We start from the raw sequence: 16,160 nt of genomic DNA, 5'->3' as shown, positions 1-16,160 counted from the left end.
ACTTGAATGGTAAATGATTAAGTTTGTGCCTTAGAGCCGGTTTGGTACTGATTTTGAGATGACGCATACGTCAGGCCCATATTGGGCTAAGTGTAATTGTTTTGAGGCGACGCGTGCACCAGGCCTCAGTGGGCACAGGCATAGTGCTTCATATATGTGCTTAATGATGGGCAGTTATGACAGGCACCCCTACAGTGCTAAGTGTAAATACTTTTGATGGATCCATTATGATACTGTTGATTTACGTGTATACTTGACGTGTAGGCATAGAGATGTACTTTTCTCGTGCTAACTGGTAATTAGTATGTTTTATCTATGTTGGGTTGTAAAGTGTTATACTTGAAAGTATACCTAAATTTATGAAATGAGAACGAGCGGTACTTGATATCAGTGATCTACTATTTCTACGGTTTATCTTGTATTCTCTGAACTATTATTAGTTATTGGTAATGGCATTTAACTATTGTTCTGAGCTCGTCACTGCTTTCAACCCAAAGTTATTGTTGTTACTTATTGAGTACATTAGGTCGGTTATACTCATACTAATCTCTGCACTTCGTGTGCAGATCCAGGTACATCTGGGCACGGTGATTGATAGATCGTTACCAATGCTTGCTTGGAGACTTCAAGGTAGCTTCTATGACGATCGCAGACCTTGACTCTCCTTCTTTTTATTTTAGTCAGTATTATTCTATACTCAGACAGTTGTACTAGAGTTTCAGACTATGTTGATACTTAGTAGCTCATGCACTTGTTAATACCAAATTTTGGATGGTTGTAGTAGAGCTTTTGATATTTTTATCATATGTTTGAGATTCTTCTGTTGTTAAGTTATTATGCATGTTTCATTCAATTGTTTAGTTGTTATGTGTTCGTCGGCTTGCCTAGCAAGTGAATTATGTGCCATCATGACAGGTTGGAATTTTGGGTCGTGACATGAACATAAACACAATACAAGTCATAAATATCATCCTCACCTACACGGATACACCCTTTGTGCCATGAACTCTCATCCTCACTTGCACGGAAACACCCTTAATGCCATGAATTCTCATTTTTACTTGTACAAAAACACCCTCCGTGGTGATACCATATCAAATTGCACAGAAATACCTTTCGTGCATAAATCACTCATCCTCACTACATGAAAATACCTTTCGTGCAAATTTACTTATCCTTACAAAGCATATGTAAATCAGTACCAAGCAAGTTAGGATGCATAAATACAATCAAGAGGGATGAGTAAGCATAATACGATCAACGAAAAGTAATCATAGTTATCGTACAATTAGGCAAGCCAACATCTCAAGAGCTGCCTTGTCCAAATATCACAACGGAGTCTACACATGATCTTTAACATGAATAAGAAGCTCAAATAGCACAAGGATAACGGGTATAGATATGTGTTCGTTATTGTAATGACCCCGACTGGTCATTTCATGAGTTATCACTCTGTTTCTCCCATTTCTGCTTCTTTATGTGTTGTTAAGCTTCATTTTATCGTATCATATCGGTCGGTCGGGTTCAGAGTGGTTTTGCAAAGGAATGAGACACTTCGTCTCTTAAGTTGGCCATTTAGTTGGAAAAGTCAATCGGAAGTTGATTTATGAGTAAACGATCTCGAAATATGGTTTTTATGGTTCAGATAGCTTCGTTAGGTGATTTGGGACTTAGGAGCGCGATCGGAATGTAATTCGGAGGTCCGTGGTAGATTTAGGTTGGAATTGGCGAAAGTGGAATTTTGGCATTCCGGTTGGTAGTGGAAATCTTGATATAGGGGTCATAATGGAATTCCAAAAATTGGAGTAGGTCCGTTGTATCATTTGTGACGTGTGTATAAAATTTTAGGTCATTCGGATGAGGTTTGATAGACTTTTTGATTGTTCGCGGAATTCGGAAGTTTTGGGAATCTTAGGCTTGAATTCGAGGGTGTTTTGATGATTCGATGTCGTTTTGAGTGTTCTAAAGGTTGGTATAAGTTTGAATAGTGTAATGTGACTTGTTCGTACTTTTGGTTGAGGTCTCGGGGGCCTCAGGATGATTTCGGATGGTTATCAGGAAGTTGGAAGTTGGAGTTTGCAGCTGAAGTTGTTGAGTTCCTGTCATAACCGCACCTGCGGATTGGGGACCGTAGGTGCGATGACCGCAGAAGCGAGAATCAACCGCATATGCGGCGACAGGTGAAAAGAGCAGAAGTCGCAGGTGCGGGTGAAGGAACGCACCTGCGTGACCGCAAATGTGTATATGGCGTCGCAGGTGCAGTTAGGAAAATTTAAATGAAAACTACAGAAGCGGTTGAATGGAGCGCAGAAGCGGTCCCGCAAGTGCGGGAAATGGACCGCAGGGCGTAATCGTTGGGCAGAAGGAATAAAAAGGCCCTCTTCGTGAATTTTGCTAAGTTTCTCCATATTTGAAGACGGGAAGTGAGCTAAGGCAGTGATTTTTCAAAGGAATCGAAGGTTTTCAGTTGGGTAAGCTACTTAAGCTTTATTACTTGTGTTTATGACCATTTTTCCATTGTTTAATCATGGTATTAGTGGAAAAGTAGGGAGGAAAGTTGGGAGATTAGGGCTTGGAATTGGAGACTTTGATTTAGGGATTTGAGGGATCGTTTGTGGTCGGATTTTGGTGTATTTGGTATGTATGAAATCGTGAGAGTGTAAGGATTCTAGTTTTATGAATTTTATCGAAATCCGAGATGTGGGCCCGGGGTCGGGTTTGGCCAATTTCGGGATTTTTGAGTTAAATTGATAATTTTTGTATGGCTTTCATTCTTTTAGCATATATTGATGGTTATATACCGATTTTGGTTAGATTAGGGACGTATGGAGGCCGAATCGAGAGGCAAGGGTGTCGCGGGCTAGAGTTTGGCTTGACTTGAGGTAAGTAACGCTTCCAAACTTGGTTCTGAGGGTTTGAAACCCCAAACTATGTGTTCTATGATTACTATTGAGGTGACGCAAATGCCAAGTGACGGGCGTGTGGGCGTGCACTGTGACATTTGCGGCCTAGGTCATTCCATGGCACCGCCTAGTGACTCTTTTTTGCTGATATTTGTGTTATAATTACGTGATTAAGTTAATGAGCTGCAAATCATGTTAATTATCATGTTAAGGCTTCACGCCAATACTATTGAGACCCGAGAGGTCATTTCTTGCTGTCATATCATTAGCTTCATTGATGTTCTGTACTCAGCCCGGTTCATGCATATTATATCATGCCCCAGTCTCGATTATTGTTATTTGACATCATATCATTGTTTGGGCTAGTATAATGACATTTTGAGCCCGTGTGTGTGAGACTGGAGAGTAATGACTGAGTGAGGCCGAGAGCCTGATATTGAGTGACAGTATGGGATCGGGCTGCACGCCGCAAGATATTAATCATGCCTTTGTTGGATTGATATAGTGCTTGGGCTAAGAGAAGCCCCTCCGGAGTCTTTACACCCTAGTGAGCACAATTGATGATATTGAGGGATGGATCTTCCCTGGACGTGGATCTTGTCCAAAGTATTGATACCTAAAGATGGATATTCTCCATAGGGCTGGAATGACCTTCCTCGGTACTGGATGACTACGTTAGTGGTGTATGTATATTCCGGGATGGATCATCCTTAGGCCGGATGGCCATATACAGTACCGAGTAGTTGAGTACTTGTGAGTGGAGGCATACGGAACATTGATCATGCTATTTGTGCATTGGTACTTAGGATGTCCTGAGATTTATACTCCGTACTGGTCATATTGTATTTACTTACTACTGAGTTTTTTTACTTGAACTACAAGCATGTCTACTTTTTCGTACAGTTATTTGTATATTTGTTGAGTTTTGGTTCGTCACTACTTGTCAGTCCATAGTTTGAACTTGTTACTCACTGAGTTGGTGTACTCACATTACCCCATGCACCTTGTGTGCATATCCAGGTATCTCGGGTCACAGTAGCGGTTGCTGATCATATCAATTGGAGACTTTTCCTTGGAGATTGCAAGGTAGCTGCCTGGCGATCACAGTTCCGCCTTCTCCTTCCTTATCTTCCTTTAGTATATTTGTTGGATATTCTCAGACTGTGTTGTTCTTGTTATTTCAAATAGTTGTAGTAGTTTTGCTCATGACTTAGTGACACCCGAGGTCAGGCTTGTATTTATTTTCGCTTTGATAAACTTGACCTTTATATCTTTATTGGATTTCTATTGAAAAATGGTTTTAATTAAGTTTAAAAGGAAAAACGTGGTTGTTTTGGAAATGAGTTGGTTGGCCTAGTTTCACGATAGGCGCCATCACGACCGGGTCGGTTTTGAGGTCGTGACAGTTATATAATGCATGACTACGATCAAATCAAGTATTATCAAGAGTCCCAAGATTCATCTATCATGCTCATTTAAGATGTCATATGTTTAAATATGTTTTTTTTAGCATGGATAATTATACTCCTATATTCATGTAAGAAAATGAAATATAAGTAAAGAATATCATAAAGTCAAACAAGGCACAAAGAAAGCATATAATCTACCCCGAGCACGGATAATCCTAGCACATTCATATACGTTCGTCACCTTGTATATACATTATCCCCCGCATGTAGCAAACAATATCATATTAGGAAATATTCTCTCAAATTGAATCTACGCAAGACACTTACCTCATTTTGAAACAAGTTCAATAACCCAATATTGCTTTCTTTAGAAATACTCCTCAAAACGATCAAAACCTAATCAAATATCATCTAAGAAAATCAAATAATGTTATAGGAAACATCCCCAATTAATAAAGGTTTAGTATTTGATAAAATCTCAAAAATCAATAAAAAGTCAACCCGGGCCCACTTGGTTGAAATCTAAAATTAAGATCAAATCCTAATAACCCATTTATTCTCGAGTCCGAATATGCGATTTGCTTTGAGATCCGACCTCAAATCGAGGTCTAAATCTTAAAAAATTCATATATTAAGTTACTACTCAAAATCTTATTTCTACTCTTTAAACTCCTAGACATTTAGGGATGAAAATATATAAAAATTAATCAAAAACAAGTTAAAATTACTAATATTTGAAGTTGGAAAGAAAATCCTCTAAAAAATCGCCTTCTAATGAAGTCTAGGTCTCAGAAATGGAATAAAATGAGCTAATCTCGTAACCTTCCCCTTTTACCTAGCTGCAGATATCGTAATTGCGAACTATTATTTGCAATTGCAAATCTTGAAAATGCAAACTAGTGGTCACAAATGCGAAGGGTCCTGAGTCACTAAAGTCGCAAATGCGACTGAAAGCTCGCAATTGCGAATAACCCCAGCTTTGCGAAGCTGAGCCTCCTTCCCAAACTTCACAAATGCGAGTTAGCATTCGCAAGTGCAAACCTCAAATTTGTGAGCTGGTCATTGCAAATGCAATGACAACAACACCAACAATGGAAAAAACTTAGAAAAATAGCCTGAAACCAATCTGAAACCCACCCGAGCCCCTTCGGACCCCATACGTATATCAAGTAAGTATATAAAACTTACACAAACTCGCTCATAAGCTCAAAATATAAAATTCAAGCATCAAAACTCAAAGATTCAAATGTTCATGAACTCAATTTTTCAACTTTTAACTGTAAGCGCCGAAACAGCCTCGGTCACCCAAGACCCAAATTAAACATACATACCAATCCAAGATCATCATAAGATGCTAATGGAACAGTCAAATTATTAATCCGAGTTAGTTTACTCAAAAGTCAAATATTGGTCAACTGCAGCAACTTAAAGCTTCCAAAAAAGAATTCTTCTTCCAAAACTCCCCCAAACCTCTCGAAAATCAAAACCAACCTCACGCGCAAGTCATAAAACATCAAATAAATCACTCAAAGTCTTGATTCATAAAATAAAGCACTAGAACTCAAAACATCTGATCGGGTCGTTATAAAATATATTAGCAATAAGTTAATAGGATTTTTTTTAAAAAAAGTGAATAAAAATATCTAAAGATAAACATGTTTGTATTTAGGCAATTCCTGCATAACACTCTATATATTAGTCATTACCTAATTGTTTAACCAAAAATAATTTTTGTGATCAAAGCAAATAAAAGAGTAATTCGGGTTTTTAATAACCAATTTTACTTCAACAACAGCAACAACAAACCCAGGTTGATCCCAACAAGAGGGGTCTGGGAAGGGTAGTCTGTACGCAGACCTTACCCCTGCCTAATGCAGGTAGAGAGGCTGTTTCCAATAGACACTCGGCTCAGGAAGGGCAAGAAGAAGAAGAGGAAAGCAAGGAAGGAAGAAATATGTAAGAGAAAAGAAAAAGGGAGAGATAAAGGATAAGTAGTACCAAATAATAGCAACAGAGAATACAATACCTGAGGCGAGCAAAACCACATAACGTAATAAAAAATCTAAGTGTATGAAGAGACATGCATGCTACTAAGACTATCGGTGAACAATTACAAACTACCTACTAACCTTCTACATTAATCCACGATCTCCACACCCTCCTATCAAGGGTCATGTCCTTAGTGAGCTGAAGCAGCGCCATATCCTGCCTAATCACCTCTCCCCAATACTTCTTAGGCCTACCTCGACCTTTTCTCAAACTCTCCATGGCCAACCTCTCACACCTCCTGACAGGAGCATCAATGTTTCTTCTCTTAACATGTCTGAACCATCTCAGCCTTGACTCCCGCATCTTGTCCTCCACGGAGGTTACTCCTACTCTGTCCCGGATAGCTTCATTCTTAATCCTATCTCTCTTGGTACACCCACACATCCATCTCAACATCCTCATCTCTGTTACTCTCATCTTCTGCACGTGGGAGTTCTTGACTAGCCAACACTCAGCCCCATATAACATAGCCGGTCGAACCACCATTCGATAAAACTTACCCTTAAGTCTTAGCGGCACATTCCTATCACACAAAACACCGGAAGTGAGCCTCCACTTCATCCATCCCGCTCCGACGCGATGTGCGACATCTTTGTCAATCTCCCTGTTACCCTGGATAATAAACCCGAGATACTTAAAACTCGCTCTCTTGGGGATAACTTGAGCATCAAACTTAACCTCTACGTCTGCCTCATGGGTCCCGTCACTGAATTTGCACTCCAAATATTCTGTCTTGGTTCTACTCAGTTTGAAACTTTTAGACTCCAAGGTCTGTCTTCAAACCTCCAACCTCGCATTAACTCCGCTATGCATCTCGTCAATTAACACTATATCATCGGCAAATAGTATGCACCAATGCACCTCCCCTTGGATGTGATGCGACAGTACATCTATCGCCAAGGCAAATAAAAATAGGCTAAAAGTCGATCCTTGGTGAAACCCCATAACAACGGGGAAATGCTCTGAATCACCACACACAGTCCTCACCCGAGTCTTAGCATCATCATACATATCCTTAATCACCCTAATGTACGCTATCGGAACGCCCCTAACCTCCAAACACCTCCACAGGACCTCTCTCGGAACTTTATCGTATGCCTTATCAAGGTCAATAAACACCATATGCAAATCCTTCTTCCTCTGCCTATACTGCTCCACTAATCTCCTTAGCAGATGAATCGCTTCTGTAGTCGATCGCCCTGGCATGAATCCAAGCTGATTCTCGAAAATAGACACGCACCTCCTCACCCTGGCCTCCACCACCCTCTCCCAAACCTTCATAGTGTGACTCAATAACTTGATACCCCTATAATTATTACAATTTTGGATATCACCCTTGTTTTTGTAAAGTGGAACCATCGTACTCCACCTCCATCCTTCGGGCATCTTCTTTGTCTTAAAAATAAAATTAAACAGCCCAGCGAGCCACTCCAAACCTGCCCGCCCCGCGCTCTTCCAGAATTCCACCAGAATTTCGTCTGGCCCCGTCGCTTTGCCCCTGCACATCTTACGCATCGCCCCTTTTACCTCCTACCGTAATCCGCCTACAATACCCAAAATCCCGCCGATTTTGGGAGTGCTCCAACTCGCCCAGCACAATGCATCTATCCCCTTCCCCGTTCAACAATTTATGGAAGTATGCCTGCCATCTTCTCCTAATGAGTGCCTCGTCCATCAACACTTTGCCATCCTCGTCCTTGATGCACTTGACTTGATCTAAGTCGCGGGCTTTCCCCTCCCTCACCTTGGCCAACTGGTACAACCTTTTATCCCCGCCTTTGCCCTCGAGCTCCTCGTACAAACGAGCAAACGTCGTGTTCTTAGCTGTCATAACTGCTAACTTTGCCTCTTTCTTTCCCTTTCTGTAACACTCCCCATAAGTCCTTTTTTCCTCCTCATTTGTACTCTCTACTAGCTTCAAATAAGCAGCTTTCTTAGTTTTCACTTTACCTTGAACCTCTCCATTCCACCACCAGTCCCCTTTATGACCCCCATGAGAGCCCTTCGTGACCCCTAAGACCTCTCTAACAGCTACCCTAATGCAATATGCAGTCATGAACCACATAATAGACGCGTCCCCATACTCATCCAGGCCCTCATAGCCAGCAACGTCTCCCCTAACTCCTGAGCTTTGTCCTTGGTCAAGTTACCCCACTTGATCTTAGGTTGCCTGCACCCCACCCTCTTCCCCTACTCCTCTTGATCTCCAGGTCCATAACTAGGAGCCTATGCAGAGTCGTGAGGTGCTCATTTGGGATGACCTTGCAGTCAGTGCACAAACCTTTATCGCATTTCCTGCAGAGAAGATAATCAATCTGATTCTTGCCCATTTCCGAAAGTGACCAGGTGCTCTTCCCTCTTCGGAAAACTCGAGTTACCAATAACCAAATCAAAAGCTCTAGCAAAATCCAACAGTGAATTACCTCCCTCATTCCTATCCCCAAAGCCATACCCGCTATGCACATCATCATAACCCCTAGCACTAGCCCCAATATGAACATTGAAATCTCCGCCAATGAACAACTTCTCTGTATGCGGGATACTACACACCATCTCGTCCAAATCCTCCCAGAATTGCTTCTTGACCTCCTAGTCCAAACCTGCCTAAGGAGCGTATGCACTAATCACGTTTACAGTAAACCCACCAACTACCAGCTTAATACTCATCAACCTATCATTTACCCACTTAACCTCAACCACGAGTTCCCTGTCTACTTGCTTACCCCCAGCGCTCCCTGAGTACCATAGTTTAAACTCGTCTACATCTCGTGCCCTAGTACCCTTCCATCTAGTCTCCTAAACACACGCTATGTTGATCTTCCTCTTCTGAAGAATCTTACCTAACTCTATAGACTTCCCCGTCAACGTCCCAATGTTCCAAGACCCAATTCTCAGCCTAGAGGATTTCAACAAATAATGAAAATAGAATATTGAGAGAGTAAGGAAAAAAATCTTATTGATAATCACAGCTTCCTTCCAAAAGGAGAGATCCTCAAACAACATAGAGCAAAAGTATAAGCAATTGACAATATAATTTTGTGAATTTCATGATGATCGTACAAGATTTGGTAGGAGGTTTATATAAGGATACAATATGTAACTGTTTTGCCCTACTTAATTATCGCCTATTACTAATATTTATTACATTGATTACCCCTTACATGGGTAATTTGTTGTTATGGTAATAGTTGTCAATCATGCATAATTAGTGATTATGCCGATTTCTTTCCATATTTGTGACTATTAATGAACTTTCCTTCCTCGCGGTCTTTAATTATCTATCTCGTACCTATCTCTTCTTTTCCAGCTGTCAGATACGGTATCTTTGTAGGATCCCATGAGTGTTTTACTCATGCCTTCTCTAATCTTCACTCTTCTTGATGGTTTTGACTCTTATGCTACATGTCAGCATATCATTAGTCCGCGTAGCAAATCTACTTTTCCACCAATACAATAACAAATCTTATATTATTATTTACTATATTATTATTTCTTACAATGTATTCATAGCATAAAAACTCATTGAATTATAATCCCTTCACAGTTAGACCGTGAATTAAACAACCCCATAATTGTTGGTTTACTTGCAGAATGTCTTTATTATTTGTAGATAGACCATCATTTTTTATTGCCAAAGAAAGCACGTACCCAGCAAGTAGTAATATTTGACGTAACTACTGCCATAAGTAGAGACAAAAGTTGGTTCAAAAGTATTGTTTTCTCATCATATCAATAGGAAAACAGTGTAATCACAAAAAAAAATAAAAAAAAATACAGTGAGAGAATTTACAATCCTCCTAGTTAGCAAAAATATTTGTTTTGGGTTACCATATATATGTGATACCTACTAATCAGAAATATGTTCTAAATTTAGTAGAGAATTATTGTTATTATTATTATTATATGTGCTTAACTTAGTTTTTACTTTCACTTTTATTTTATTTTATTTTATTTTATTTTATTTTTGTATGTTGATATGAGTTGAGCTTAAAGAATAAAGTAAGAATTCATATGACCGACCCAACTTGTTTGATACCGAGACATAATAATAATAATAGTTGTTATATTCTTTCACTTTTTTAATAATTTTATTTTATTTGCAAACATTCAAGGTGCAACCTTTTGATCAATGAAGTAATCCAGTAGTCTGGCTCGGACGATGAGATTATTAAACAAATATTAACTTGAACTAGCAGTTTATTTCCATTATTGTAATAGCTACTAGCCTACTAGCTGTAGAAAAATATACCAAACAAAGTAGTACTTGTTGTAGAAAATAAAAAAAGGTAAATGGAATAGAAATGGTAGTAATAGGCTTTTGGGTTAAACAAAAGGGTAGTCGTCGTGTGGCATGTTGTGCACTCCAAATATTCTTCCAACAAATAGATTTGCTACCTCACCCATACACGCACAACATCCTCTTCTTTCTTTCTTTCTTTCTTTGTATATATAATTTTCTCTTTTTCTACCCAACATTATATTTGTTCGGCATTGCCATTTTCCATTTTTATATAAAAGAAGCTTTGGAATAACCAAAGAGAGTAATGAAAAGAAAAGAGAAAGGAAGAGGATGATAACCACATTCTCTGTTTTCATTTTGTTATGCCTTCTCTTAGACCTCTGGTTTGTATCCAAATGTTGCATTTTCTTGCTACTTCATACATACACTTTTCTGTTTTATTAGAAATAATGAATCTTTTTTTTTAACGAGTCTCTGATCTATCTGAATTGTGAATTTTCAGAGGCAGTGGATTGAGTACTGATTGATGGTACAAAGATCTGATTGAATCCAACAACAGAACAGTATTCTGCGAACTGGGGTCTGCCTGATTTTCTTGATAAAGGTTTATATTTTATTACTTTACTTATCCACATCTGGATCTGTGTGCTTATTTTTAATTTTCCTAGATTTTGTTTTCTGTGCATTCAATAAATTGTGTACTGTATAGTTTTTATTGTTGTGGTAGATGCAATTGTTTCATTATTTGAATGGTGATAGGAGAAATGATGGAGACAGATCTCGGTAAGCTATTTATAGGTGGGATATCTTGGGACACAGATGAGGAACGTCTTAAAGAATATTTCAGTTCGTATGGAGAGGTGGTGGAAGCTGTGATCATGAGAGATCGCAACACTGGTCGTGCTCGTGGTTTTGGCTTTGTTGTCTTTGCCAATCATGCAGTTGCTCATAGAGTCGTTCAAGAGAAGCACATCATCGATGGCAGAACGGTCTGTTTCCCGTTACATGTCTGTTTATCATTCAGCAAGTTTATACATTAACTATTACGCCTCAACGCCAAGTTAGTTGGGTTGGGGCTGTATGAATTCTCGCTATCTATTTCACTCCATTTGGACTTGCTTCATTCCAATATTCTATAATTTGAGCTTCCTTAATGCTAGAAGTTCTCTACATTTTCTACTGACGTACTAATCTTTAAACAGACTATAAAGGAATCCTATCTAACACTTGGCTTTACTTAAGAGTAATATCATGACTAAACCCCAATCTCAACTTGTTGGTATCGCCTATACGAATTTTTTGCTTCCATTGTGTTATTCTTTTTGTAACATGGACTGTGAGAATTGTAAAGTCTTCTGTGACAAGCTCAGCAAGTTTGCTGTTCAAAATTTAGTACATATAACTGATGGTATTACCCCAAATGTTTCTGAAAAATTTCAGTTGAAGATTAATTCATGCTGGATTGTGCTAGTTAGAATCAAGTGAGTTATCATCTCTGTTTCTTCAAATTCTTCGTTGGCATCCAATTTTCAGGTTGAGGCAAAGAAGGCTGTTCCTAGGGATGACCAACAGACGGTAAATAGAAACAACAGCAGCATTCAAGGATCTCCGGGTTCTGGACGCACTAAAAAGATATTCGTTGGAGGTTTAGCATCTACTGTTACTGAGAGTGACTTCAAGCAATACTTTGATCAGTTTGGTACAATTACAGATGTTGTAGTGATGTATGACCACAACACTCAGAGGCCAAGAGGCTTTGGTTTTATAACTTATGATTCGGAGGATGCAGTGGATAGGGCATTGTATAAGACCTTTCATGACCTAAATGGTAAAATGATTGAGGTGAAGCGCGCCGTTCCGAAAGAGATGTCTCCAGGGCCCAACCGGAGCCCTTTCAACGGATACAACTACGGACTTGGTAGAGCAAATAGCTTTCTCAACAACTATGCTCAAGGGTATAGTCTAGGTTCGATTGGAGGATATGGGGTCAGGATGGATGGTAGGTTCAATCCAGTTGCCAGTGCACGTACAAGTTTGTCTCAGTTTTCTACTCCTGCTTATGGAACGGGTGTCAATTTGGACCCAGCTTTGAGCCCCACATTTGCAGGAGCTTCCAACTTTAACAATAATAATCTTGGTTATGGGCGGGGTCTGAGCCCATATTTCAGCGGCAAATCAAGCAGATACGCTACACCCATCGGATATAGCACAGGGAGCAGTAGAGGTGATTCTTTGCTTAGCTCCCCAACCAGGAATGTATGGGGAAACAGCGGTCTTAACCGTTCTCCAAGTCCTGGTATCTCCGGTTCCTTTTTAGGTTCTGGAACTGGTATTTATGGGGTCTTTGGGAATAATGGTGCCAATTGGGGCTCTTCTGCTCCAGTTGGTAATTCTACTGGTCAGAATTTTGGGTTCAGGAGTGGGGGAAACAGTTACGGCCTTGGATCTGGAGGACTTGGAAGAAGCAATGCAGCAGGTTTTGCTGCATCTAGTGGTGCTTATGAGGGGCCTTATGGCTCAATATATGGTGATCCGACTTGGCAAGCTGTGTCTTCTGGTGCGGATGGTTCTAGTTCATTTGGATATGGACTTGAAAATCCGACAAATGTTTCAGCTAAAGACTCTGAGAATTATATTGGAAATTATAGTATTGCCAATAGACAATCAAATAGAGGTACGAATACTCCTCCAATTGCATACCCTGTATGATTTTGATAATTTTCTTCTGTCATTCTAACCTAGGCTTCGTATTGTGCCTTCCCTTTTGATGTATTTCTCTTGATTCTTGACATATATTTGTCTTATTACCGATGCTGGTCAATTAGATAATAGCTGGCTTTCCCCCCTCTTGATTTAGTATGCTTCTTTTTATAGGAACTTGGTTTTTGGCTTGCAAGGCCACCTTTTTGATTAGTAGACTCTAACTTGAAAGATCATTAAAATATTCACAAAAATGGCTCAACTGGATTTGAGCTCCTTTGAGTTAGTAGTTGTTCTAAGTTCAAATTTAAGCTAACAATCTATAAACTATGTTAACGTCATAAGCGTAGTTTTGACGGGAAGATTTGGAGTGAGATATGTTAAAAGGATTCAAGACGTAATAATGGTTTTGTTCCACACCCCTACTTTTCTGTTAGTTACATTGATTTGGTATGCTCATTTGAATTACCTTATAATGGGGTGAAATAGTCTTCTTTGTCCAGAAAATTGGAAGTGGTTGAAACACCATCCGGTATGCCTCATATGAAGTTGAAGATACCTTATTAGAAAAAACGTGAGGATACCTTTGCTGACCTTTTTCTCCTAGATAAAATAGGACACACTGTTCAACATCTTTAGCTGAAATTTTTGCAGAACAGTGGCCATGCGGCTTTTCCTTTAGGTCCTTGGCAATCTTGCATTTGTATTCTTTTTCAAAGTCTGAAGTATTTGCCTAAAAATGAACTTAACCAAAGACAAAAATGAATTTGTGCTCTTAAGTTTAAGATTACAATGGTGAAGCTTGTAGCCGTTACTTTACTTAAAACAGTTCTTCAATTTACATAAGCATAGTTCAATCCTATGTTGCTCTGACTCTCCGAAAATGTCCAAACTGTACTTTTGGAGGATCCGACATACTACTTTTGGAGGATCCGACATGGGTGCGTCAGCATCTTGGAGAGTTCAAGCAACATAGGTTCAATCACTTCAGTAAAGCAGAAATAGTTCAGGAGCTCGCGTAAGATGGTAAAATCTTGTGGTTATGGTAATGAGGGTGAGGGAACTAGGGATCTGCATAAGCCCCAGTAGTATGCGAATTGGGGTTCTGAATGGCAAATGGGGTAAGTATATGGATTATTTTACCTTCTAACAATTAGACTAGTGCAGGAGCTAATCATGTACCTTATAAGGTTTGATCAGCAACTTTCTAAAAGAGCTGTCCTATTGTTTTAACGTCATACGGTATTGAACATTAAAATTTTCAAATTATGTTTGTAATATGACTTTGCAGCACGACTTTGGTTTCCAGATAACATGCCCCAATTACATATTCATCCCTATAAGTTCCTTGATTTAGCATGAGATAGTACGTAGAGAATAGGAATGGTGGTCGGATGGGAGATGAATTAGGTCCTTCATATCCTTGCCCATCCGCTGCTTGAGGCCTATGGAGTTAGGATTGTGGCTTTTCCTTTTTTAATTTTGTTTCTTTTGTAATTGAAATCAGTTGCATACTAAAAAGTGAAGGGAAAATAAAGACTAGTGACTGGAGCGAGCTAAGAGTGCCCAAGGAGAGGCTGAGTATTTGGGGCTTCTCCTCCTTGCCCCTACTTCCCTAGAAAAAACGGTTCAAAATTTTTATTTCCTACCTTCCCTATGGTCTTGGAGAGCTACAGGAGGTCTATCGTTAGGGACTGAAGGAGGATTATCTCTTGTACGAGCTCTGGCTTTTTGGCCCTTATTGATGAATCTTTAGTGGATATATAAAAAGGACTGAAAATGTTTTGGAACATTACTTTGTGTTTGCTTTAAGAAAATAACAATCACGTCTTATGGGCAGAAGAAAGAACTCTGAAGATATAAGTTATAGGCTCCTGGTAACAAATTTAATAGCAATTAATGCCCTTATTCAAATGTGGGGAATAGACAAACCTGTTTTGCTCATGGATGCAGTTGTCATTCACTGAAATTTTGTCATATACAAAAATGTATTGTTTTACTTCCATGTCTTCCGTCAAACTTGCTATTGGGTAAATGCAGAATAACCTTTCGTGCATTATCTTTCTCCGAGATTACCTGTTCTCTTGAATCAATGCTATATGTTACTTAGTGGGAAATTGTTCAGATATTGAGACTGCTTAACATTTTCTTCTTGAATGTTTCCAGGAATTGCGGCATAGGAGATTTCTTTATTTGTATATCTGAAGATTCTTAAAAGTGCCTTGAGAAAAGCAAGTGGGCTGTGAATTTTAATACATTTATCCAAAAATATGCATTTCAGCTATAGCTGATGATATAGAGCTAACGAGGGGCCTGTCCGATAAAGTAATACATATTCAGAGAGCAGTTTTTAAAGGGATTTTGTGATGGTTTGAGGTTTCAATTTTTCGAAAGTAATTTAGGCTCGTATATGTATATCAGATTATACTTGACACCATCCATTGCAGTTGATGTATTGTGCATCCACAACAAAGCGGATACCATTGGAACTACGTTGAGAGGTAGAGTTATAATTTTTATATTCTTTTTTTCTTTTTAACTTTTTGTCCGCTGTAGTGACTGGCAAAGCTGCTGATGTCTGTTCTCTTAGTTCCCCTTTTTTCTGGGGTTTGTTTTTCTCTCAGATTGTATTCAACATCCCTTTTGATTTACTACTGTGAAACAATAGGGGATACGAACCTGGGATCTACTATTAAATAACTGCTGAATTTTCTGATTCAGTACTCATTGCAGATTGTACAAGCGCTCTATGTTTGAGGCTTCATTTTTAAGTAACTATGTTGCAGATGAAATAGATACTGTTTTCATTATAACACTTCTTAGTAATGGTGTTTTGACTTGTGAAGATTTCTACAGATG

The 16,160-nt window shown here is 39.1% G+C and overlaps 2 protein-coding genes across 2 annotated transcripts; one reads left to right on the top strand and one right to left on the bottom strand.

The window, feature by feature from the left end:
* Positions 1-7,868: 7,868 nt before the first annotated feature.
* LOC138870592 (uncharacterized) lies at positions 7,869-8,426 on the bottom strand. Its single transcript, XM_070148413.1, has one exon. It carries the CDS (start codon positions 8,424-8,426, stop codon positions 7,869-7,871), a length of 558 nt encoding a protein of 185 aa, XP_070004514.1.
* A 2,345-nt stretch (positions 8,427-10,771) lies between these two features.
* On the top strand, positions 10,772-16,114 carry LOC104238254 (heterogeneous nuclear ribonucleoprotein 1-like). Its single transcript, XM_009792571.2, has 5 exons — positions 10,772-10,984; positions 11,104-11,205; positions 11,361-11,590; positions 12,135-13,275; positions 15,468-16,114. The coding sequence occupies exons 3-5, from the start codon at positions 11,366-11,368 to the stop codon at positions 15,479-15,481; spliced, it is 1,380 nt and encodes a 459-aa protein (XP_009790873.1). The 5' UTR covers positions 10,772-10,984; positions 11,104-11,205; positions 11,361-11,365; the 3' UTR covers positions 15,482-16,114.
* The last annotated feature ends 46 nt before the right edge of the window (positions 16,115-16,160 follow it).

The sequence above is a fragment of the Nicotiana sylvestris genome, chromosome 6, assembly GCF_000393655.2.
Source record: "Nicotiana sylvestris chromosome 6, ASM39365v2, whole genome shotgun sequence".
In the NCBI taxonomy this organism is placed as follows: Eukaryota; Viridiplantae; Streptophyta; class Magnoliopsida; order Solanales; family Solanaceae; genus Nicotiana; species Nicotiana sylvestris.
This window is presented reverse-complemented; position numbering and strand designations above follow the sequence as displayed.

Bases quoted from the DNA above. Each gene is read 5' to 3' on its own strand.
- LOC138870592 (XM_070148413.1), bottom strand. From the start codon at position 8,426: ATGTGGTTCATGACTGCATATTGCATTAGGGTAGCTGTTAGAGAGGTC.
- LOC104238254 (XM_009792571.2), top strand. From the start codon at position 11,366: ATGATGGAGACAGATCTCGGTAAGCTATTTATAGGTGGGATATCTTGG. The intron at 11,591-12,134 runs GTCTGTTTCCCG...TCCAATTTTCAG, and splicing joins ACATCATCGATGGCAGAACG to GTTGAGGCAAAGAAGGCTGT.